The sequence below is a fragment of the Bos taurus genome, chromosome 25 (genome assembly GCF_002263795.3).
Source record: "Bos taurus isolate L1 Dominette 01449 registration number 42190680 breed Hereford chromosome 25, ARS-UCD2.0, whole genome shotgun sequence".
NCBI lineage: Eukaryota > Metazoa > Chordata > Mammalia > Artiodactyla > Bovidae > Bos > Bos taurus.
This window is the reverse complement of record NC_037352.1, coordinates 32,702,006-32,727,184: the sequence shown is the minus strand read 5'-3', so window position 1 is coordinate 32,727,184 and position 25,179 is coordinate 32,702,006. Positions and strand designations below refer to the sequence as shown.

At 44.6% G+C, this 25,179-nt stretch overlaps 1 protein-coding gene across 5 annotated transcripts in view; it reads right to left on the bottom strand.

Moving 5' to 3' along the window:
* Window positions 1-23,577, bottom strand: part of GTF2IRD2 (GTF2I repeat domain containing 2) — a 46,794-nt gene extending 23,217 nt beyond the window's left edge. For 3 of the 5 annotated variants that reach the window (XM_005225184.4, XM_010819586.3, XM_010819587.3), the window contains exons 1-4: window positions 23,211-23,571; window positions 6,794-6,897; window positions 5,694-5,832; window positions 1,675-1,800 (exon numbers count right to left, since the gene is read on the bottom strand). In XM_005225184.4, coding sequence (XP_005225241.1) covers window positions 1,675-1,800; window positions 5,694-5,832; window positions 6,794-6,892 — 364 coding nt within the window. In that variant the 5' untranslated portion in view covers window positions 6,893-6,897; window positions 23,211-23,571. 5 annotated transcript variants of the gene reach the window in all.
* Between the last annotated feature and the right edge of the window lie 1,602 nt (window positions 23,578-25,179).

The following is a 25,179-nucleotide window of genomic DNA, read 5'->3' as shown; positions in this document are numbered from 1 at the left end:
GTTATTCACGATGCTGCCAGCTGAGGATGAGGGCCTGGCCCAAAGCTCATCTGTCCCTGTGTCACATGGTACAGACCAGGCCTTGCCTGGAGACAGCTGAGGCCTCACGTCACCACCTGGGGCTGTGGCAGTCTCTCTGCACCGCTGGCCATCCCCAAGGTGCTGGAGCCTCATTTTTCATAGGGAAGTATAACCTGAGACCTTAAGATTCCCTAGCTGGGGTCCCCAAATACAGACGCTCACTGCAGGTCACACAGATGTGTGCAGCTGTATAGGAAAGAAGAGCCAGGCCCGAAGATGCTCATGGGCTTCTAATGCAAATATAACACCTGCAGACATCCTTGTTATCTAGCTTTTAAGTGGTTTTTTGTTTTGTGTGTGTGTTTTTTTTAAATGCTCTGTGTTGCATGCCAGATGTTACTTCTGGCATAGTACCACGCCCCTGGCAGTGGAAGCACAGATTCTTAAACATTGGACCACCTGGGAACACCCCTATCTAAAGCATTGTGTAGGTATTTAAAAAAAAAACCATCTCAGGGGAGTGAGGCTCAGGAGGGAGGGGATATGTGTATAATTATGGCTGATTTGCGCTGTTGTACAGCAGAAACCAACACAACACTGCAAAGCGATTTTCCTCCAATTAAAAAATAAATTAAAAAAAATTCCCGTCTCCAGGCCTGTGGGGAGACCAATGAGGATGAGGCTGGTGTGTGAACCAAGCATGAACATCTGTCATAACTACGTGGCCGTGGGGAGGGGGCTCCGCAGACTGAAGGCTGATGTATCCAGATGTTCTGACAAATGGGAAGAGACCAAGTTGATCTGGTACTTAACTGGCTGTTCACTTGATGCAAATGTGGATTTCTCTAATGTTAGAGAGAGTTTATATAGTCACACTGATAAAATGATCTCTAATACCATCTTTGCCAACAAAGGTTTGTCTAGTCAAGGCTATGGTTTTTCTAGCAGTCATGTCTGGGTGTGAGAGTTGGACTATAAAGAAAGTTGAGCACCACAGAATCAATGCTTTTGAACTGTGGTGTTGGAGAAGACTCTTGAGAGTCCCTTGGACTGCAAGGAGGTCCAACCAGTCCATCCTAAAGGAGATCAGTCCTGGGTGTTCACTGGAAGGACTGATGCTGGAGCTGAAACTCCAATACTTTGGCCACCTGATGCAAAGGGCCGACTCATTTGAAAAGACCCTGATGCTGGGAAAGATTGAAGGCAGGAGGAGAAGGGGACAACAGAGGATGAGATGGTTGGATCGCATCACCGACTCAATGGACATGGGTTTGTATAAACTCCGGGAATTGGTGATGAACAGGGAGGCCTGGTGTGCTGTGGTTCATGGGGTCACAAAGAGTCGGACACGACTGAGCAACTGAACTGAACTGAATACCATCTTTGTTGGCTTCCCTAGTGGCTCAGCAGTAAAGAATCAGCCTGCCAATGCAGGATATGAGGGTTCCATCCCTGGGTCAGGAAGATCCCCTCGAGAAGGAAATGGCCATCCACTCCAGTATTCTTGCCTGGAGAATCCAATGGATAGAGGAGCCTGGGGGCAGCTACAGTCCATAGGGTCACAGAAGAGTCGGACACGACTGAGCGACTAAACACCACCACCATCTTCTGTAGTGAACTAGTCAGGGAATGAATGCCTAAGGTGAGTTTTACCGTAACAGAAGCAGAAATAGTCTTCAACAGCTTTTCTGAGGATTTCCGTTTCTCCTGAATCAACCTGCATCCTGCTGGCGTTGGCGGGGCCTGGGGGTTTCACCTCCTGCAGCCCTTCAGCAACACCTGTGAATGAGCCATCAGTACAAAGTCAGAAGCCAAGCATCTGTATAGTTCATTTCCTTAACATCCATGCTTCCAGTACCGGAAGGAAAAAGGGGGAAAGGAACTGACATAAAACAGGATCTTTTAATTAAAAAAATAGGGTAAAATAACAAGGTGATAGTCTCTGAAATGACTCTATGGATAAACAATCAATGATTCACATATGAGGAAACAGAATTTAGTAGTTCAAAGGGAAATATCATAGAAAATTATTTACTACTGAGTTTGCAAGTCACTAGGCAGGAAGACACTCAGAACTGCAGAGATTTAGGACCAGCCCCCCAGTGATTAGCTCTGAACAAAATCTTAAGATGAATTACTTCTTTTTTTTTTTTGGCCATGCCGCATGGCTCGTAGGATCCTTGTTCCCTGATCAGGGATTGAACCTATGGATCCTGCGTTGGAAACATGGCATCTTAACCTTCGGACCACCAAGGGAAGTTCTAGGATCGATTACATGAAAGCTTTGAAGAACAGTCAGAAATAGGCAAAACCAGAAAGCAATGATGTCCTTGAAAGAAGGGAAGGACACAGGGAGTGAGATGCATGCTGACCTGGCTTTTCCCCTGTGGGAACTCCTTACTTCACCTGGGGTTCCGGAAGAAATAGAGCTTAACCAAAAAAAGCAGCTGGGGGTAAAGAATCTGCCTGCCAATGCAGGAGATGCAAGATCCCTGGGCCGGGAAGATTCCCTGAAGGAGGAAACGGCAACCCACTCCAGTATTCTTGCCTGGAGAATCCCATGGATGGGGGAGCCTGGTGGGCTACAGTCCATGGGGCTGCAAAGAGTTGGACACAACTGAGTGCCTGGGCACTAACAGCAGGGGACTTAGTTGACATGAGGAAATCTACATCACAGGTCAGGACTGCCATTGTGGTTAGACAGTGAAGCGGAAGTTCTGGAGAAGAGTGAGTCACAAGGTGGAAGACCCAATATCGTCACAGCAACTTCCCTCGGATTCTTGTTGTTTTCGTTGCTAAGTCGTGTCCCACGCTTTGCGACCCCACGGACAGTAGCCCCGCCAGGCTCCTCTGTCTATGGGATTTCCCAGGCAAGAATACTGGAGTGGGTTGCCGTTTCCTCCTCCAGGGGATCTTCCTGGCCCAGGGATCGAACCCAAGTCTCTTGCACTACAGGCGGATTCTTTACCATCTGAGCCACCAGAGGAGCCTCAACTGGTCCTCAAACTGTGCAAGCACAGGGTGAGGCTTTAAGTAGAAGCAACGTTTGGAAGCTAAATTGTTTAGCAGAGATTTAACACCCAACAGGGTTTAAACATATTTAAACAGGGTTTAGGATTCGCCAGGTTTGGGAAGCTTGTTGAACACTTTGTAAAACTAAGGGGCACATCTTAGGAGGAGGGGCCTCCCTCCGAGACTAAGAGGGATGGATCCTCCAGGGCCAAGGACATCACTTGTCCACGTGGGGACCAGGTGACCTGCCTGCCAGAACAAAACGCAGTTTTATTTAGCAGACCTTTACAACACAGCATGCATAATACCCTGTATGAAATTTAAAATTAGTAGGGACTTCCCTGGCAGTCCAGTGGTCAAGACTCTGGGCTCCCAACGCAGGGGGCACAGGTTCAATCCCTGTTTGGGGAAGTAAGATCCCACATGCTGTACAGCACAGTAAAAAAAAAAAACCCAAAAGCTCCATACACAAAAAACCAAAAAATTAGAAATGTGAAGAAGCAGGAAGATGTGACCCATGATCAAAAGAGAAAAAAAGCAATTTATAGACTCAGAACCACTAATGACTCAGTTGAAATGACCAGATACGGACTTAAGACAACTGCTATAAACACACGAAGGACTTTATATAGCCATGATGAGCACAACAAATGAATATAAGGGGAATTCCAACAGAGAAATGAAAATGCTAACCAGAGAAAGAAGAAAGAAAATGGAATTTTCGAAATGGAAAACAGGTGGAAATGAAAATTTCCCCAGATGAATAGTGCCCTGGATATGGCAGAAGGAAGAATCAGTGTCCTCAAAGAAACGCTAGTAGAAACTATCCAATCTGAAGCTTGAATATAAAAAGGGACACATACACAAAAGGAACAGAGCCTTAATGACCTGTGAGACAATAAAGAGCGATTTTCCCTCTCTGTGTAAATGAAGAGAATTGGAATGAATATTTGAAGAGATGATAGCCAAAAACGTCCACTGTTAACAAAGACATCAACCTGCAGATTCAGTAAACTCCACAGACCAAGTAAGGCAGAAGCAAAGAAGGTCATAAATGGGCATTTCACGGTCAAATGGCTAAAAACCAAAGATGAGACAGAGCTAGGGAAAAACACACATTACCTCCAAGGGAACAAAAATAAGAATTCTAACCTAATTTTGTTATCTAAAACAGTGGCAGCCAGGAGACAATGGAATGAAACAGCTGAAGGGCTGGAGGAAGGAAATTCCCCGGCAGTCCAGCAGTTGGGACGCCATGCTTTCACTGCCGAGGGCGCAGGTTCAATTCCTGGTTGGGGAACTAAGATCCCATAAGCTTTGCGGCATGGCCAGAAAAAAAGGCTGGAGGGAAAGAAACTGTCAAGCCAGGTTTCACAGCGAGTGAAAAACAGTCTTCAAAAAACAACAGGAACCTACTGCATGGTGGCCCAGGGGTCTGTATTCAATAACCCATAATGAAAAACAATCTGAAAAAATATATAAACACAGGTGTAACTGAATCACTTTGCTGTACACCTGAAACTAACACAGCATTGTAAAATCAACTATACTTCAAAAAAAAATTCTTCAAAAACAAAAGCAAGAATGATGTTGGCATGATAGCAGACTAGGAAGCAACAGGCCTTCTTTCTTCCACGGATACACCAAATTAACAATAGATGGAGCAGAACACCTCTTCGAGAACTACAGACCATCTGAGAAGCTACAGCACCCCAGCCACTGGAAAACCAAGAAGAGACTTCAGCATAGGCGTAGGAAGATTCTCAGCATTTGGTGTCCCTGTGTGTGCCTCTCCTTCTACGTGGCACAGTGCAGAGCAGCTGGGAAGGAATCCCTCAGTCTGAGCCTCCTCCCTTGGGGTGCAAACACAAGAGTGGACTGAGTGTTCAACCTTCTGGCTTGTCTGGGAGTTGCTGGAGGAACTGATTTCTATCTTGCCTGACTCAGAGCACACGACTTAATTCAGAGCTGCAGTTCTGCGGGGAGACACCAGGGGGCGAAAGAGAGTCAAAAAGATTTGCGAGGTTCTAGAACAGACAGCTGGAGAAGGCAATGGCACCCCACTCCAGTACTCTTGCCTGGAAAATCCCAGGGACGGGGGAACCTGGTGGGCTGCCGTCTACGGGGTCACACAGAGTCGGACACGACTGAAGTGACTTAGCAGAACAGACAGCAGGTCAGAGGTTGGTCTTCCCTGCCTGGAGCCAGTAAGCAAAAACGGGAGAGGTCTTGGACTCAGTGTTTTGCTAGGTCAAAGGGATGTGTCCAAACCATTTTTAGGATAATGCTGATGACATCTTAGAAGAAAACAACACACAAGTCTTGCCTGCAAATATTCTAAGATTTATAAATACAAAGGATAACATCCTTAACGTGCATGCATGCAAAGTGGCTTCAGTCTTGTCTGATTCTCTGAGACTCTATAGGCTGTAGCCCGCCAGGCTCCTCTGTCCATGAGATTCTTGAGGCAAGAGGACTGGAGTGGGTGGCCATTCCCTTTTCCAGAGGATCTTCCCCACCCAAGGATAGAACCCAGGTCTCCTGCATTGCAAGCAGATTCTTTTCCATGGAGCCACCATGATGACATCTTAGAAGACAACAATATATAAGTCTTGCCTGTAAGATTTATGAATACAAAGGATAAAATCGTTAACACCTACAGTATTTTGCAAAATCCTTCTGTAAATCCGTCCTGGCATTGACAAAAGCACGTCCTTTCTCTGTTCCAATAACAAACACATCTGCTTCATACATAGCGATGCAGGCCACTTCCGCCTTGGACTTGGCCAGTTCTTTACACTGAAATGAAAAACAGAATGAAATGTTATCTACATGGGTGGATCCAAATTTCGTGGGGCCTGGGAGGTCTGCTTTAAGAAAAAACACAAAATTACAGAAAAACAAAATCTCTCTAGCTGATTTTTTCGTGGTCCAGGATCCAATCCAGGGTTGCACTTTCTTTTGCTGTCCTGTCTCTCCAGTCTCTTTCCATGTGGGACAGACAGATCTCCGTCTTTCTTTGTCTTGCACGAGACTGACATTTATGGAAGTGCAGCCCAGTTATTTTGGGTTTGTTCAATGCTCCCTCCTTCGAGGCATGAATGCCATGGAAGCAGTACTGCTGCTTCTGAGTGCCTCCCACCAGGAAGCTCCAGAGGTCCCTCTGGCCCATCTCTGCCCATGTTCCTGTTGGTCACTTGATTAAGGAGGTGGCTGTCAAGTTTGTCCACTTTTATAAAGTTAGTGATTGTTCCTTGTTTAATCCATAAGTATCTTGTAATCAGATGCTTTGAGATTATGTAAGTTAGTCGTGTTCTACTCTTTGTGACCCCATGGACTATAGCCCACCAGGCTCCTCTGTCCATGGAATTCTCCAGGCAAAAATACTGGAGTGGGTAGCCATTCCCTTCCCCTCAAATTTTTACCCATTGGGTAAAGTTTATACTTTGGATGTAAATAGATGCATATAAATAGATTATTAATTGACCTTTGAATTTAAACAAGTATTTTCAAACAAGGTAACAGAAATGCCTGCATTAAATTTTCAGATCTGGAGAGCTTAGCTTTATATGATTCCATCCATAAAGTAGGAAAACAGTTCTTAATTATCTGACAAGCCCATCATTCTTTCTTAAAAAGGGTATGTGTACACAAATAGGATTTAACTCTGTAGCTGAATGTCTGATGTGTTGGCGAAGTGTTTCGTAATTCAGCAGTGATCCAACCAGATGACATTTTATAGAACTGCAAACCATCTCACCATGGACTCAAGAGCAGACACGAGGAAGGTCACTACCATTCTGCTCTCCGAGGACTCCTCGTGTGCAATGGGCGGCGTGGACACTGCTACTTGTGCCATAATCCCTAGGAGAGAGAAGTATTAAGAAAGTGAGTGGTAGAAATTGTGTCCTGCTCAACTCGTTTAGAACTGGGAGGGTCCTCACAGGTGACCTAGTGCAAACCTTCCTTTAAAGCTGGCACTTAAAACCAGTACATGGAGACTTCTCTGGTGATCCAGTGGTTAAGAATTCACCTTCCAATGCAGGGAACTGTGGTGTGATCCCTCGTCGGGGAACTAAAGGCCCCACAAGCCAAGGGGCAATTAAGTCTGCATGCTGCAACTAGAGAAGCCTGCTTGCCACAGTGAAGACCCAGAGCACCTCCCACTCCCCCCAAAAAAGGACAATATATGATCCACTTGTCATGTATGGATGTGAGAGTTGGACCACAAAGAAAGCTGAGCGGCGAAGAATTGATGCTTTTAACTGTGGTGTTGCAGAAGACTCTTGAGAGTCCCCTGAACTGCAAAGAGATCAAATCAATCCTAAAGGAAACCAACCCTGAATATTCATTGGAAGGACTGATGTTGAAGCTGAAGTTCCAATACTTTGGCCACCTGATGCAAAGAACTGACTCATTAGAAAAGACACTGATGCTGGGAAAGATTGAAGGCAGGAGGATAGGGGATGACAGAGGATGAGAGGGTTGGATGGCATCACTGACTCGATGGACATGAGTTTGAGCAAGCTCTGGGAGCTGATGATGGACAGGGAGGCCTGGTGCACTGCGGTCCATGGGGTCGCAAAGAGTTGGACACGACTGAGCGACTGAACAACAACAATATGATTTGCCTAAGACTGTGTATTTCCCACTAAACCTCGACATGTATTTCATTAAATGAAGTCGGGTATTACACTAGAGAGGCATGTTACCTATTTCCCAAGTGAGGAGGAGAGAAGGTAACGTCTCTTACTGATCCAGCGTTGTTTTGTCTGATTCCAGCATTGTGGTGACTGACACCACATTCCGGGCCACATACACAGAAAAAGGAGGGCAGTGGGTTTGTGTACTAGAGCCTGGAAGAGAAGAAAACCCCTTCCTTCCTCTCCTCTTAGGACTTCTCCTGCAATGAAAGCTCATGCTAGCTTTTGCTAAATTCTATACCAAGTGAGCATTAGAAAGCTTCTTTGAAAAATTTTCTGCAGCACCGTAAAAAGAGTTCTTTGAAATAGAGCACGCAGTGTATTAATATCTGTCATGTCCTGTCCCTGCAATAGCTAACTTAATTATATTTGTAAGCAAAAGATAAACAGATCAACATAACTATATGGGAGGAAGCCCAAAGATCTATGGGCATGAAGCATGGTGGTCCTCTAAGACTATTCAGAAATATTTGCAAATGTTTCTTCCTGAATTGATTTCTTGACCACTTGAAGGTGTGTGGCCATGTGCCTTGTGTTGGCCGAGGACATCAGGGAAGTGGCATCACTTCCACGATGGGGATTCCACTGTACTCCCTCTTCCTCTGCAGTTTGATGTGTCAGGTTCCATGTGATCAGGTTCCAGAGAAAAACACAGATCAGACCCACAGCCAATTCACAAGAGACCTCCAGTGCAAACAAGGAATCAATCCTTGCTCCTTGAACGCACCCAAATCTGGTGGTTTTTTGACCATCGCTTACCCTGGCCAATCTGGATGGATAAACCATGCTGAAAAGGAACTCTAAAAATGTAACTACTCATCTATCTCGATTTTCTGAAGCCACCGGAGGATCCTTGAGGATCTCTTACATTAAAGTCAAAGCCTCCCTGAGAAAGAAAGTAGACTAGCACACACAGAGCCATTAGGATGCAAATTGTTAGAATTTGTTAGAATTAAAGCTTTTTTTTTTTTTTTTAACAACTCTGCCTATTATGAAATAGAGCATAAGAATGTGACATCATACCGAGCAAGCGAGCTAAATCACTTCAGTCGTGTCCGACTCTTTGCGACCCTGTGGACTGCAGCCTGCCAAGCTCCTCGGTCCATGGGGATTCTCCAGGCAAGAATACTGGAGTGGGTTGCCGTGCCCTCCTCCAGGGGATCTTCCTGACCCAGGGATCGAACCCACAACTCTTATGTCTCCTGCATTGGCAGGCTGATTTTTTACCACTAGAGCCACCTGAGAAGCCCAAGAACATGAATTAACAGGCATGACCTTGGCATGAACAGGTGAGGAAATACACTTCAATTTGAAGTTTTTATTTATTTAAAAATTGATTTATGTACTAGGCATGCCACTTAGGCATGCTGGATCTTAGATCTTAGTTCCCTGACCAGGGATGGAACCTGTGCTCTCTGCAGTGGAAGTTTGGAGTCCTAACTACCAGGCCATCGGGAAGTCCCAATTTGAATCTTTAAAACAATTATCTTAAAATCAAGCCTTTGACTCTCTTCTTGTTATTACACCGCATTTGAGAACAAACAGAAGTTGGTGACTATTGCTGGCCATCACAAGGACTCTGTTTCAGCAACAGAGCTGGAGTCAGAAAAAGCAGCAAACAGAATAACCTGGGAGAAATGGACGGATTCTTAGAAAAGTTCAATCTTCCAAGACTGAACCAGGAAGAAACAGAAATTATGAACAACTCCAATTACAAGCACTGAAGTTGAAGCTGTGATCAAAAATCTCCCCCAAAACAAAACCCCAGGACCAGATGGCTTCACAGGAGAATTCCATCAAACATTTAGAGAAGAGCTAATGCCTATCCTTATAAAACTCTTTCAAAAAATTGCAGAGGAAGCAACACTTCCAAACTCATTCTATGAGGCCACCATACCCTGATACCAAAGCCAGACAAAGACAACACAAAAAGAGAAAACTACAGGCCAATATCACTGATGAACATAGATGCAAAGATCCTCAACAAAACTTTAACAAACAGAATTCCGCAACACATCAAAAAGCTCATACACCATGATCAAGTTGGGTTTATTCTAGGGATGCAAGGATTCTTCAATATATGCAAATCAATCAATGTGATACACCATATTAACAAATTGAAAGATAAAAACCATATGATATAAAAATAGATGCATAAAAAGCCTTTGACAAAAATTAGTACCCATTTATGATTAAAACGCTTAAAAAAATGGGCATAGAAGGAATCTACCTCAACATAGTAAAGGCCATATATGATAAGCCTACAGCAAACATTATTCTCAATGGTGAGAAACTGAAAGCATTCTCCCTAAGATCAGGAACAAGACAAGGGTGTCCACTTTCACCACTATTATTCAACATAGTTCTGAAAGTCCTAGCTACAGCAATTAGAGAAGAAAAAGTAATAAAAGGAATCCAGATCAGAAAAGAAGTAAAGCTCTCACTGTTTGCAGATGACATGATACTATACATAGAAAACCCTAAAGACAGAAAATTACTAGAGCTATTTAGTGAATTTAGCAAAGTTTCAGGATACAAAATCAATGCACAGAAATCACTTGCATTTCTATATACTAACAATGAAAAGTCAGAAAGAGAAATTAAGGAATCAATCCCATTCACCACTGCAACAAAAAGAATTAAATATCTAGGAATAAACTTACCTAAGGAGACAAAAGAACTGTACACAGAAAATTATAAGACACTAATGAAAGAAATCAAAGATGACATAAACAGATGGAGAGATATTCCATGTTCCTGTGTAGGAAGAATCAATATTGTGAAAATGACTATACTACCAAGCGCAATCTACAGATTCAATGTGATCCCTATCAAATTACCAATGACATTTTCCACAGAACCAGAACAAAAAATTTCACAATTCATGTGGAAACACAAAAGACCCTGAATAGCCAAACCAGTCCTGAGAAAGAAGAATGGAGCTGAAGGAATCAACCTTCCTGACTTCAGATTATACTACAAAGCTACAATCATCAAGACAGTATGGTGCTGACACAAAAGCAGAAACATAGACCAATGGAACAAGATAGAAAGCCCAGAAATAAGCCCATGCACCTATGGGTACCTTATTTTTGACAAAGGAGGCAAGAATATACAATGGGGCAAAGACAGCCTCTTCAATAAATTGGTGCTGGGAAAACTGGACAGCTACATGTAAAACAATGATATTAGAACATTTCCTAACACCATACACAAAGATAAACTCAAAATGGATTAAAGACCTAAATGTAAGACCAGAAACTACTAAACTCTTAGAGGAAAACATAGGCAGAACACTCACTGACATAAATCAAAGCAAGATCCTCTATGACCCACCTCCTACAGTAACAGAAATAAAAACACAAGTAAACAAGCGGGACCTGATTAAACTTAAAAACTTTTAAACAGCAAAGGAAACTATAAGCAAGGTGAAAAGACAACCCTCAAAATGGGAGAAAATAATAGCAAATGAAACAACTGACAAAGAATTAATTTCCAAAATATACAAGCAGTTCATACAACTCAATACCGGAAAAACAAACAACCCAGTCAAAAAGTGGGAAAAAGACCTAAACAGACATTTCTCCAAAGACATACAGATGGCTAACAGACACATGAAAAGATACTCAACATCACTCATTGTTAGAGAAATGCAAATCAAAACTGCAATGAGATATCACCTCACACCAGTCAGAATGGCTGCTATCAAAAAGTCTACAAACAATAAATGCTGGAGAGGGTGTGGAGAAAAGGGAACCCTCTTGCACTGTTTGTGGGAATGTAAACTGATATTGCCACTATGGAAGATGATATGGAGATTCCTTAAGAAACTAGGAATAAAACCACCATATGACCCAGCAATCCCACTCCCAGGTATATACCCTGAGGAAACCAAAATTGAAAAAGACACATGTATCCCATTGTTCATTGCAGTACTATTTACAGTAGCTAGAACATGGAAGCAAACTAGATGTCCAGCAACAGATGAATGGATAAAGAAGTTGTGATATATATACACAATGGAATATTACTCAGCCACAAAAAGGAATGCCTTTGAGTCAGTTCTAATGAGGTGGATGATCCGAGAACCTATTATACAGCATGAAGTAAGTCAGAAAGAGAAAGATAAATACCATATTCTAACGCACATATACGGAATATAGAAAAATGGTACTTAAGAATTTGCTTACAGGGCAGCAGTGGAGAAACAGACATAGAGAATAGACTTATGGACATGGGGAGAGGGGAGGAGAGGGTGAGATGGATGGAAAGAGTCACATGGAAACTTACATTACCATGTGTAAAATAGATAGCCAATGGGAATTTGCTATATGGTTCAGGAAACTCAAACAGGGGCTCTGTATCAACCTAGAGGGGTGAGATGGGGAGGGAGGTTCAAAAGGGAGGGGATACGTGTATATCTATGGCTGATTCATGTTGAGGTTTGACAGAAAACAATAGAATTCTGTAAAGCAATTATCCTTCAATTTAAAAAAAAAATTGAAAAAGAAAAAGCAGCAAGCAGCACCCAGCAGGCACTCGTGTTAAGTCTTAGAAACTCTTTCCTGTAGCGGCTAGATTCCATGATTATCACTTTGCACATCAGACCAAGGAAATGCGTATCACAAAGTATGAAGCCGCAAAGGCACGTTATGCTTCCCACTCACCAGAATGTTCACTTAGATTATGCTCCATCCTTATTACTTTGGGAGCTCAGAATACTTTCATTCAAAATTCGCATTTTGCCTACTATCCCAGACACAGAAAAAGGAGCAGACGCATTCTCAGGTCACAAACATGTTGATTTGTCCATGCAAAGCTAGAACCAGGGCAACTTTCTGGCTACTGCTGTTTCCACTTCTCACCTTCAATTGCCCTAGGTCTGCTGAGATGTCAGGGCTTCCTGGGTGGTGCTAGTGGTAAGAACCTGCCTGCCAATGCAGGAGATGTAAGAGACAGGAGTTTGAATACTGGGTTGGGAAGATCCCCTGGAGTGGGGCATGGCAACCCACTCCAGTATTCTTGCCTGGAGAATCCCCATGGACTGAGGAGCCTGGCAGGCTACAGTCCACTGGGTTCCAAAGAGTTGGACGTGACTGAAGTGAGTTGGCATGCATGTATGCATTGCTATGATATCAATCACATTCAGTGTGTGTTAAGAAATGGGGAAAGACAGGGTGGGACAAATTGAGAGTAGCAATGAGATATATACATTATCACATGTAAAACAGATAGCTAGTAGGAAGTTGCTATGTAACTCAGGAAGCTTAGCCTGGTGCTCTGCTGCGACCTAGAGGGGAGGGAGGGAGACTTCAGAGGGAGGGGATATATGTCTACACATGGTTGATTCACGTACAACAGGAACCAACACATTGTAAAGCAATTATCCTTCAATTTAAAAAATTTTACAAAAATAATGGGAGGGATGCCATCCTAACAGCCTGTGGGGAAGCCACAGGAGAGGAGAGCTCCCGCTTCATTAACAGAACTTCTCGGGACCATCTCAGTACTCTTTGATGGGAAGAACCCTGGAGGCGGTGGAGTCCAGTTGGGCTCCATGGGGAAGGCAGATTCTGCCTGGGGCTTTCTGCTCTCTAGAAATGGCTGCATCTGGGTCACTTCCCTGAGAGCCCTTAGTCAACAGGGCGCGTGGAACAGTCCCTGCACCCCTAACCCCTGACTGCGTCCGCTCCTCCGCCCTTTGCCAGAAAGAAACTGTCATCGCACCGCCGCATTAACTGCGACCGCGCGAGGATACACCAGGCCGGGTGGTGACACGAGCTTCCAGAGCACGAGGCCAGATGGGCGGGCCCTCCCAGAGCCAGGAGCAGGAAAGCCAGGTTAGGGCGCCCCAGACCACCAAGCAGCTCCGAGACCCCGGTGGGCTGCCCTCCGCCGCCTCCTCTCTGATCAGACACCCGATTACTCACCTCCCAGGAAGGGTCTTTTCACCTCTCACCTTTTATGAGCCCCCTCGCCTTAAAATCAAGGGAACCACACATTTATAGGAGTCTATGAATATGTAATGTTCAGAACAGGGAAATCTACAGAGATGGAAGTAGACTTCGGGTTGCTTAGGGCTGGGAGGTGGGTAGATAAATGGTACAGGGTTTCTTTTCAGGAGTGATGAAACTATTCTAAAATTGTCTGTGGTTACGATTGCCCAACCATATGCATATATTAAAAGCCACTGAACTGTATACTTTAAATGGGTGAATTTTATTTCAAAAAAAGAAAGGGGGGTGGTTTCAGGGGTTACAACTTGGTGCTTTCACTGCCGGGTCGGGGGGTTCAATCCCTGGTCAGGAAACTAAGCTCCCACAAGCCCAGCTGTGGGCCCAACAACAAGGACAAAAAGCTATTAAGAAATCAAATGACAGGACTTCCCTGGTGGTCCAGTGGCTAAGGCTCCACCCTTCTGCTTCAAGGAAGGGGCTCGGGTGGGTCCCTTTAGGGGCAATAAGTCCTACATGCCGTGCAGCGTGGCCAAAAAACTAAAAATTAGAAAGAAAATCAAAGGAAATCAAAGAGAGGTTGGATGGCGACAAAGGAAATTAACACTCCCCAAACATACACCACATGCCAGTGCTTTTCTGATCATCTGATTTGCTACCCGCACACTGTCTAAGGTCCCATGCTAACGCACAGGATGATTCGTGGAGCAACAGGGGCTGGGAACGCAGTGGAGGAGCGGATGGCAAACCAAGGAGCTCAGGGAGCTTAGAAAAAGGATCTCCAAAGGCAGGAGCCCCACGATTAGAGAGACCACACGTCCTCGGCTGGGACAGAACTCATGTAACCTGCCTTGCAGGTAAGTCATTAATAGTCCTCCCTTCTTTCCCTGGTGGCTCAGACAGTAAAGTGTCTGCCTGCAGTGCGGGAGACCCAGGTTTGATTCCTGGGTCGGGAAGATCCCCTGGAGAAGGAAATGGCAACCCACTCCAGTATTCTTGTCTGGAAAATTCCATGGACGGAGGAGCCTGGCTGGCTACAGTCCATGGGGTCACAAAGAGTTGGACACGACTGAGCCACTTCACTTCACTTCACTTCTCTTTCTCAAGCGCCTGGAAGATGCATTGTAACATGTGGGTGGTTTGTGAAACAAAAAAATCACTTGAACATGAAGTCATGTATCCTTAAAAAAAATTTTTGTTGTGGTGGTTTTGGCCAAGGCGTGGCTTGTAGGATCTTAGTTTGCTGAGTGTGTGTGTCTGTGTGCCCTGTTGCTCAGTTGTATCTGACTCCTTTTGGCCCCATGGACTGTAGCCTGCCAGGCTCCTCTGTCCATGGGATTCTCCAGGCAAGAGTACTGGAGTGGGTTGCCATGCCCACCTCCAGGGGATCTTCCCGATCCATGGATCGAACCCGGGTCCTCCACAGTAAAAGTGCCGACTCCTAACCACTGAACCTCCAGGGAATTCTCCTTAAAAATATTTTTAGAAATTGAAGTACACTTTGCAAAAAGTTTAACCTTGTCTAATGTATGGTTCTGTACATTTTTAGCAAATATAAAGTTACGTAGCCACCACTGAAATCATGGTGTGAACTGCTCCATCATACCCCAGATTCCTCCATGCCTCTTTGTCAGCTACCCCACCCCAACCTCTGGCCAGAACTGATCTGTCTTCTGTCCCCATAGTTTTGCTTATTCCTGAATATCACATAAATGGAATCCTATACTGTGCTGGGGCTGTATCAGTAATTTGTTCTTTGTGTTACTGAATATTCCACTGTAGGGATGAAACACAGTTAAATTAACCCTTTTGCCATTTACAGAACTTTTGGGCTGTCTGAAGTTTTTTGATGACTATGAATAAAACCATAAATTAAAAGACGCTTGCTCCTTGGAAAAAAAGTTATGACCAACCTAGACAGCATATTAAAAAGCAGAGACATTAGTTTGCCAATAAAGGTCCATCTAGTCAAAGCTATGGTTTTTCCAGTAGACATGTATGGATGTGAGAGTTGGACTATAAAGAAAGCTGAGCACCGAAGAATTGATGCTTTTGAGCTGTGGTGTTGGAGAAGATTCTTGAGAGTCCCTTGAGACAGCAAGGAGATCCAACCAGTCCATCCTAAAGGAAATCAGTCCTGAATATTCATTGGAAGGACTGATGCTGAAGCTGAAACTCCAAAACTTTGGCCACCTGAGGCAAAGAACTGACTCATTGGAAAAGAGCCTGATGCTGATTGAAGGTGGGAGGAGAAGGGGATGACAGAGGATGAGATGGTTGAATGGCATCACTGACTCAACGGACATGAGTTTGAGTAAACTCTGGGAGTTGGCGATGGTCAGGGAGGCCTGGCGTGCTCCAGTTCATGGGGTCACAAAGAGTCAGACATGACTGAGCAACTGAACTGGTGAATAAAACCACTATTGTGTCAACCTAAGGTTTCATTTCTCTTGCGTAAAGACCTAAGAGTGGGATTGCTGGGTCATGTATCTTGAGGTTTTTTTGGTTTGTTTTTTTTTAGCTTCAAAAGAAGTGAAACTGTTTTCCAAACTGGTTGTACCATTTTGTATTCCTACCACTTTTGGTGTTGTTTGGGTGCTAGGTCGTGTCTGACTCTTTTTGACCCCATGGACTGCAGCAGGCCAGGCTCCCCTGTCCTGCACTATCTCCCGGAGCTTGCTCAAATTCATGACCATTGAGTCAGTAATGCTACCTCACCATCTCATCCTCTGCCACCCTCTTCTTCTTTTGCCTTTAATCCTTCCCAGCATCAGGATCTTTTCCAATTCCTACCACTAATATTTGAGAAGATAGTGAAAGGAAAGTCGATCAGTCGTGACCGACTCTTTGTGACCCCGTGGCCTATACAGTCCATGGAATTCTCTAGGCCAGAATACAAGAGCAGGTAGCCTTTCCCTTCTCCAGGGGATCTTCCCAACCCAGGGATCGAACCCAGGTCTCCCGCATCGCAGGCAGATTCTTTACCAGCTGAGTCATAAGGGAAGCACACAAATACTGGAGCAGGTAGCCCTTCCCTTCTCCAGGAGATCTTCTTGACCCAGGAATCAAACCAAGGTCTCCTGCACTGCAGGCGGATTCTTTACCAACTGAGCTACCAGGGAAGCCCTATGAGAATATATCCCTACCACTAATATGTGAGAATTCCAGTTGCTCTGCATCCTTGTCAACATGCAGTATTGTCAACTTAAAAAAAAATTCTTTTTCACAATTTTAATAGGTGGGTAGTAATATCACTTTGCAGTTTTAGTTGGCAATTTCCTAATGATTAAAAATGCTAGGCATCTTTTCATGTGCTTTTCTGCCATCCATATAGCTTATTTAGTGGAATGTCTTGTTCAGATCTTTTGTCCATTTTGAAACTAGATTGTGGTTATTATTATTGAGTTTATAGATTCTTTATATTTTCTGGATACAAATCTTTTATGTGTGATGGGCAAATATTGGGCTGGCCAAAAAGTTCATTCAGGTTTTTCTATAAGATGGTATGGAAAATCTAAATGAACTTTTTGGGCCAACCCAATATTTCCTATATTGGGAAATGTAGCAACCCAATGTTTTGCTATAGGGAACAGTACACAGAGATAACTGATAAAACTTTATGATGTTTATCAGTAATCTAAGGATGATGTGGCCAGATAACTTTATCTCAAATGGTTCAGAAAAAATAAAACTTCTTTGTATTTACACTTGCAATTTTTCTGTAAGTTTGATACTGTTTCAAATTTCTAAAAATTATTTTTTAAGCTTACATCAAATATACACACATTTCTGTTTCTTAAAATTGTACAGTCAATGGGTTTTATAATTCCTTTAATAAGTATTTAGACTGTATCATCAAGAATTCAGATTAAACTACTTCATGGGAAAGGCCCAACTTGAAATAATTTTTACTTGTGCAAAATCCATCTATTGGCAAAGACAGAATTTCACTTCTATTTTTTCTCTATATTTTTACACATCGCCTGCATTACTTGGTTGAAATATTAAAATCTCTTTCCCATTGTAAGTTATAGAAATCTCACAAGGATTTTTAAATCAGCTTTTAAATATATCGAACATTGGTCAACTTTTATCTTGCTGTTGATGTTTAGTCGCTAAGTCGTGTCTGACTCTTTGCAACCCCCTGGACTGTAGCCCACCAGGCTCCTCTCTCTGTCCATGGAATTCTCCAGGCAAGAATACTGGAGCGGGTAGCCATTCCTTTCTCCAGAAGATCTTCCTGACTCAGGGATTAAACCTGCGTCTCCTCCGTTGCAGGCAGATTCTTTACCATCTGAGGCATTATTTAAAACTGTGATGAAGAAGCTGATAGTCTTTATTATTATTAATATTATTTTCGATGTGAATCATTTTGAAAGTCTTTACTGAGTTTGTTTACAATACTGCTTCTGTTTTATGTTTTGGTTTTTTGGCTGCCCTCCCCCACCAGGGATCAAACCCAGACCTCCTACATTGGAAGTTGAAGTGTCAACCATTAGACTGCCAGGGAAGTCCAAAGAAACTGATATTCTTGACTATCATCTTTCTGAGTCAATTAATTCGAATACTGCTTAAAAATAAGACTATATCTTGTTTGGCAGAGTTGTGTCTTACAATGCAAGTAGGTACACCGAAAGGCAAATTCAAGTACGGTCAACACCATCGGAGGAAGCAATGAACACCTTTCCCAGAGGGAACACTTTTCTTCTACGATTTCTTTAATTGTTTAGGAGAGAGGCTTTTCTAACTCTTAATCTGCATGTGCAACCTTGCCGACACTGCACACTTTTTCGGGTAAGTGGTTCTGAAATGTGTCAGCCACCCTTGGCAGGCTCTGCCTTGTCTATCGCCAGTCCATCCCCTCTCTGGTGGTGGTTTCCCTTTTGTCTTAGAATTTTGCCATTGACAGATATGTCGTTAGAGTTCATGTCTTCCAGCCACAACTTTAATACTTTTCAGCCTCTCTCAAGCCTTCTCTTGGCTGGTCACTTAGCAACCACCGGAGCCCTCAATGCCACAGTTTGGTGACTCTCCTGTCGATGGCATGAATTCTGGATTCATCGTGACCTTGCTGTGATCTCTTGCTAAGTCCCTCAGAGCCAGTTTTCCCTGCAGTGTTGACATGGATCATTGTTGCCACCATTAATTATCCAATGATGTAGTGAGGGGCCATAATGTATGAAAAATACACATTTTAAAATAATATAATCAGACTTGATGTTGTGAGATGTTCACACTGACAGCTACCAGAGATGAGCCCACTTAAAGGACTGGCGTATTCCAGGCTCTTATTTTACGCTCGCATACAATCTGTAATTACACCACAAAAATCTCTGAGAGGACTGTGATGCCAAAACTTTAACAGAGAATAAAATAATAGGCAGAATGAAACTAGTTGGAACTCAAAAAAGATCTTATCAGTGGGCATCAATGGTAGTAATTTAAAAAAATGAATGTTTTGTAATTTAATTTTTTTTGTAATTTAATTTTAAAAATGAATGTTTTGTAATTATCGCCTACTTGCACCCTTTACTTAACAACAAATGGAGGCAGGAACTTTGTCTTTTATACTTTATGCTTTAGAACACATCATGCGTTAATAGCACATCAAAACTAATGAACCATGATTAGCTAATTTTGTGGTTTCTCACCTTGAGAACACTGAGGAAAAAAAAAGAAATCACTGCATTCTAATAAAGTAAAAGTCCTAGACAATGAGAGCTAGTACTACGGAGTTCAAGCCCCCAAAGCCAATATAGTGGTTGAAATTCAAAGCACTGGGAATGTTCATTTAGATCACAGATTTTACACTGTGCTTAACTTTTTGCCTTTTTAAAACTTGAGATGTACACTAAAACAACTCTCAAATCTCTTAGCTCTCCCAGAAGCCTTTGAAGACTTTCCTTTTCAATGTTATGTTTTACTAATGAAAAACGAACATCCAAACCAGACTGCCTCCTATTTTGGCAAATAGTTGTACTGGAACACAACCACACTCACTGGTTCAAGTCTTGTCCACTGACTGTTTTTCCACAAAGACAGGGTTGCAGGTGACAGAGACCACGTGCCCTCAGAGCTGGAAGTATTTATTATCTGACCCCTTGCAAAAAAAAGTTTGCCCATCCCTGTTCTAGATTTCATTTCTACCACTTATAATTTTCATCATTTGGAATAGCATCCACTCCATTTATCAAAACTCTGAAATCCTGAAACAGACGTCTGCTTTGCTTTTTAAGCCGTTCCCAGATTTTTCTTTTCAAAGGTTAATTTTTTCAGGTCCCTGAGGCCTTGATTGTATTTAGCAAGTTCCTAAAGTGCCACCTTCTCCCGGGTCTACAGTAAACGGAAACTGCAAACCCAAGTGTACCTATTCACCGTTCAACAGCAACGTACTGAAGTGGTCGAGAGGTACAAACTCCCAGTTATAAAATCAGTAAGTTCTGAGGATGTAACAGACAGCTTGGTGACAATAGTTAATAATGCGTGCACGTGTGCTCAGTCGTGTCTGACTCTTTGAGACCCCATGGACTGTAGCCTGCCACGTTCCTCTGTCCATGCGATTTCCCAGGCAAGAATCCAGGAGTGGGTTGCCATTTCCTTCCACAGGGGATCTGCCTGACCCAAAGATCGAACGCACATCTCCTGCATCAGCAGGTGAATTCTTTACCACTGAGCCACCTGGGAAGCCCATAGCGAACAATACTGTACTGTATATTTGAAAGTGGCTGAGAGAATCGATCTTACCACAAGATAAAAAAATTGTTAAGTATGTGATGTGATGGATGTTCACCAGTCATTTCACAATATATACATATGTCAAATCACTATGTTGTACTCCTGAAACTAATAGAAAGTTATATGTCAATTATATCTCAATCTGGGGAAAATATTCTAAAAAAAAGAATAATAACAAATTTCAAGACAACAAGGACTCTTCTGGAAGGATCAAGGAGTACGGAAAAGAACTAGAAATATATTTTCAATGACAAAAAAATGAAAAAAAAAAAAAAACCAAACTAGTTAAAATTAAATGCTTAACAAATAGTCAAGTGCTTCAGCTTAGCCGAACACATGCTTGAAAGTTTTTAAAATGTAATGCGCACCAGCTGTATGAAAACATATACTGCTGACAGGAAGGACAGGGGGAAACAAAAGTGAATAAAATCCACACCCTGTGCTCTGGAGTGAGACACAGCAGCAAAGACACAGCAGAATAGCAGGTGATAAAGGCAAAATGGGAGCCAGATGCCCCTGAGTCTGCTCCCCTAGTCTGCTGAGTCAACAATGTCCAGGATGACAATGAAAGCATGTGAGCAAGTTCTAAAGCCTAAGAAGAAGCGAAGAGACCATCCAGGCTGCAGGTGTGGGCAAAGACCCAGAGCTCTGGGCAGCAAACCCTAGGGCTAAATAACAGGAAGGCAGGAAGAACAGGGACCCACTGCAAATGGACTGACACCTGCGGCTGCCTGGTGCCAAGCCCTGTGTCCTCTGAAGGCAAGGTGGCCGGTCACGCAGACCAAACCTTCCTCTCCAAATGTAAGAAGGGAGAAGAGCCTGCTCAGTTCTTCACTTGGAGCTGTGAGCAATACCCAGTTTCCCAATTCCCAATCTTGTATCTACATATCTGCAGCAGGAAACTAAACGGTGACATTTTTGGCCCAGCAATTCCACTCCTTGGCAGGTACTCAAGAGTTGAAAACAAACGTCCACACACACACAAACGTGAACATGGCTGTTCACTGCAATATTCATAATAGCCAAACAGTGGAAAAAATTTAAAAAATTCATCATTTGACAGAAAATGAAAATGTGGTATACCCATACAATGGATTATTAATCAGCCATAAGAAGGAATGAATGAATGAAGCCAGATCCCAAAGATCCTTTGATGATTCTGTGCTTAGGAACAATCTGGAACAAGAACTATTTGGAATATCAGAGACATAGGGACAGAATGAATATTGGAAGTGTCCACGGCTGGGGTGGGAAAGGGGAACGACTGTCTTCATGGATCCGGCATTTCTTTTGGGGGTGATGAAAATGTAAGGTCCGTCTAGTCAAGGCTATGGTTTTTCCTGTGGTCATGTATGGATGTGAGAGTTGGACTGTGAAGAAAGCTGAGCACTGAAGAATTGATGCTTTTGAACTGTGGTGTTGGAGAAGACCCTTGAGAGTCCCTTGGACTGCAAGGAGATCCAACCAGTCCATTCTAAAGGAGATCAGTCCTGGGTGTTCACTGGAAGGACTGATGCTGAGGCTGAAACTCCAATACTTTGGCCACCTCATGCGAAGAGTTGACTCATTGGAAAAGACGCTGATGCTGGGAGGGATTGGGGGCAGGAGGAGAAGGGGATGACAGAGGATGAGATGGCTGGATGGCATCACCACTCGATGGACATGAGTTTGGGTAAACTCCAGGAGTTGGTGATGGACAGGGAGGCCTGGCATGCTGCGATTCATGGGGTCCCAAAGAGTCGGACACGGCTGAGCGACTGAACTGAACTGAAATGTTCTGCAATTAGTGGTGATGGCTGCATAACTGTGAATGAACAATAATCACTTAACTATACGGGGCTTTCCAGGTGGTGCTAGTGGTCAAGAACCCGCCTAGGAGGCCAAGAGCCATGGGTTCGATCCCTGGGTCGGGCAGATCTCCTGGAGATGGCAACCCACTCCAGTATTCTCGCCTGGGAAATCCCACGGACAGCGAAGCCTGGCGGGCTCCATTGGGTCGTTGAGTCGACACGACTGAAGCGATTTAGCACCTTACACACACTAAACTACACACTTTTAAAGGTGAATTTCATGGAGTGTCAATAAAGCTGCTATTAAACATCAAGCCTTGGGTTTTAAGGACGGGGAAAACAGCCCTCCAAGGCTTTTTTCTCCTTTACGTCTAAATCATAACCGTGATGGACTGTAGTTCAGGACCAGAGACTCTTCTTCCGGCCTCTGGATTGGTTTTCTGCTCACAAGCCGGCCGCGGGTGACCAACCCACTGACCACACCCACGACAAAACCCACGTCGCGCGGCACTCGTCAACGCGCGCGACAGGAGGCAAGGGATCGGGACGCCTCCGCCGGGGAGCTGGACGCAGTTACCAGGCAACAGCGGCTAACCTGCCCCCACCACCTAACCAATCACGCACTTCCACACGCAGCGCATGCGTACGACCGCCGGAGCGTGACCTCCGGCACATCAGGCCCTAGCTTCCAGACCGGCAAGCACCCGCCCCCACCGCCACCGCTCAGCCAATCAGAAGGGAGAGGGATGCGCGTTCCGTGCGTGCGACCGTTGCCCCCGTGCCTGGGCTTCCCCGCCCCACCCCCACTCCTTGGGCCCTGCCCGCCGGGAACCGGTTCGGGAGGCCCGTCGGGCCGCCTGAGGAGGGGGCGCTCGCAGCGCGCGCCTGGGCGGGTAGCTTCCCCAGGCTTCCCCTCCGCCAGGTCTTCGGGACGAGAAAGTTCCAAGCAAAGCACCCGCTCTTAATGGCGGCTGCGGCGGGGGCGGGATACGCACCTGAGGTCCCCGCCGGCGGGCAGCGCCCGGCCGGCCGCGGGGTCTGAGGGCTGGGCCACCTGGAAGTGCCTGGGGCCGAGTGCGGTCTGCAGCGACCGTCTGGAGGCGAGGGCTCGACGTTGTGGGCGGCGGCCGGAGCCCTGCTCTCCACTATCCCTCCTTTTTCTTTCTTTCTTTTCCTTTTTTTTTTTTTTTTTTTGGCTTCCTGGAAGGCAGCCTGGACTCGTGTGTCCGCAGCGCCCCAAGTGGGAGTTGCCGTTTCCGGTGCCGTGGAATCCACTTCAGCTGCACATTGAGTTTGTTGGAAGTCCCTTAGTCCCGAGCTGTTCAAGGCCAGACGTGCTTGTCCATCTGTCTTTGATGAGTGTCCGCACGTGTCGCCCCCCCCCCCCCCCCCGTCGACCCCGACACCGCCTCCAAACGTGGACGTCCTTTCTTGCTCTTATTTAATTTTACACTTGATCGCGTGATTGCAGTTGGTAGCTTTAAGCGGTGAGGTCACAGCTCCGGTGACCTTTGAATCTGCCTTAAAGCCATTGAGTTACATTGTAATACTGTTAACAGTTGTGTCCTGACCTTTTGATGGGACCCAGTGACATTACTGGACTTCCCTGGTGGCTCAGAGGTTAAAGCGTCTGCCTGCAATTCCGGAGACATGGGTTCGAAACCTGGGTTGGGAAGATCCCCTGGAGGAGGAAATGGCAACCCACTCCAGTATTCTTGGTTGGAGAAACTTATGGACGGAGGAGCCTGGTGGGCTACAGTCCACGGGGTCTTAAGAGTCGGACACGACTGAGTGACCTCACTCACTCACTCAATGACATTACTGAGGAGTCGAGAGCTGTCCTCCTGATGGTGCTGGTTCTCCAGCAAATAGTCAAGCATTGCTTTAGTGCTGTTTAATCAAAGTCCGTTACATTTTTATTTTAAATATGTCAAAAGGAGAGTTGCTGCTGTTGTCAGTCGCTAAGTCGTGTCCGACTCTTAAGACCCCACGGACTGCGAAAGAATAGGGTAATAGAAACCTTTTACCCGTTGCTCAGATTTACGTTGCATGCCTTATTTTAAAGGACTGCTACTGCTAAGTCACTTCAGTCGTGTCTGACTCTGTGGGACCCCACTCCAGTACTCTTGCCTGCAAAATCCCACGGACGGAGGAGCCTGGTAGGCTGCAGTCCATGGGGTCTCTAAGAGTTGGACACGACTGAGCGACTTCACTTTCACTTTTCACTTTCATGCATTGGAGAAGGAAATGGCAACCGACTCCAGTGTTGTTGCCTGGAGAATCCCAGGGATGAGGGATCCTCGTGGGCTGCCATATATGGGGTCGCACAGAGTTGGACACGACTGAAGCGACTTAGCAGCAGCAGCAGCAACAAGTGTATTGAGCATTACTTTACTAGTGTGTGAGATGAGTGCAATTGTGGGGTGGTTTGAGCATTCTTTGGCATTGCCTTTAGGATTGGAATGAAAACTGACCTTTTCCAGTCCTGTGGCCACGGCTGCGTTTTCCAAATTTGCTGGCATATTGAGTGCAGCACTTTCACAGCATCATCTTTCAGGATTTGAAATAGTGAACCATGAACTTCCAGATGTTCAAGCTGGTTTTAGAAAAGGCAGAGGAACCAGAGATCAAATTGCCAACATCCGCTGGATCATAGTAAAAGCAAGAGAGTTCCAGAAAAAACATGTATTTCTGCTTTATCGACAATGCCAAAGCCTTTGACTGTGTGGATCACAATAAACTGGAAAATTCTGAAAGAGATGGAAATAGCAGACCACCTGACCTGCTTCTTGAGAAACCTATATGTAGGTCAGGAAGCAACAGTTAGAACTGGACGTGGAACAACAGACTGGTTCCAAATAGGAGAAGGAGTACGTCAAGGCTGTGTATTGTCACCCTACTTATTTAACTTATATGCAGAGTACATCGTGAGAAATGCTGGGCTGGAAGAAGCATAAGCTGGAA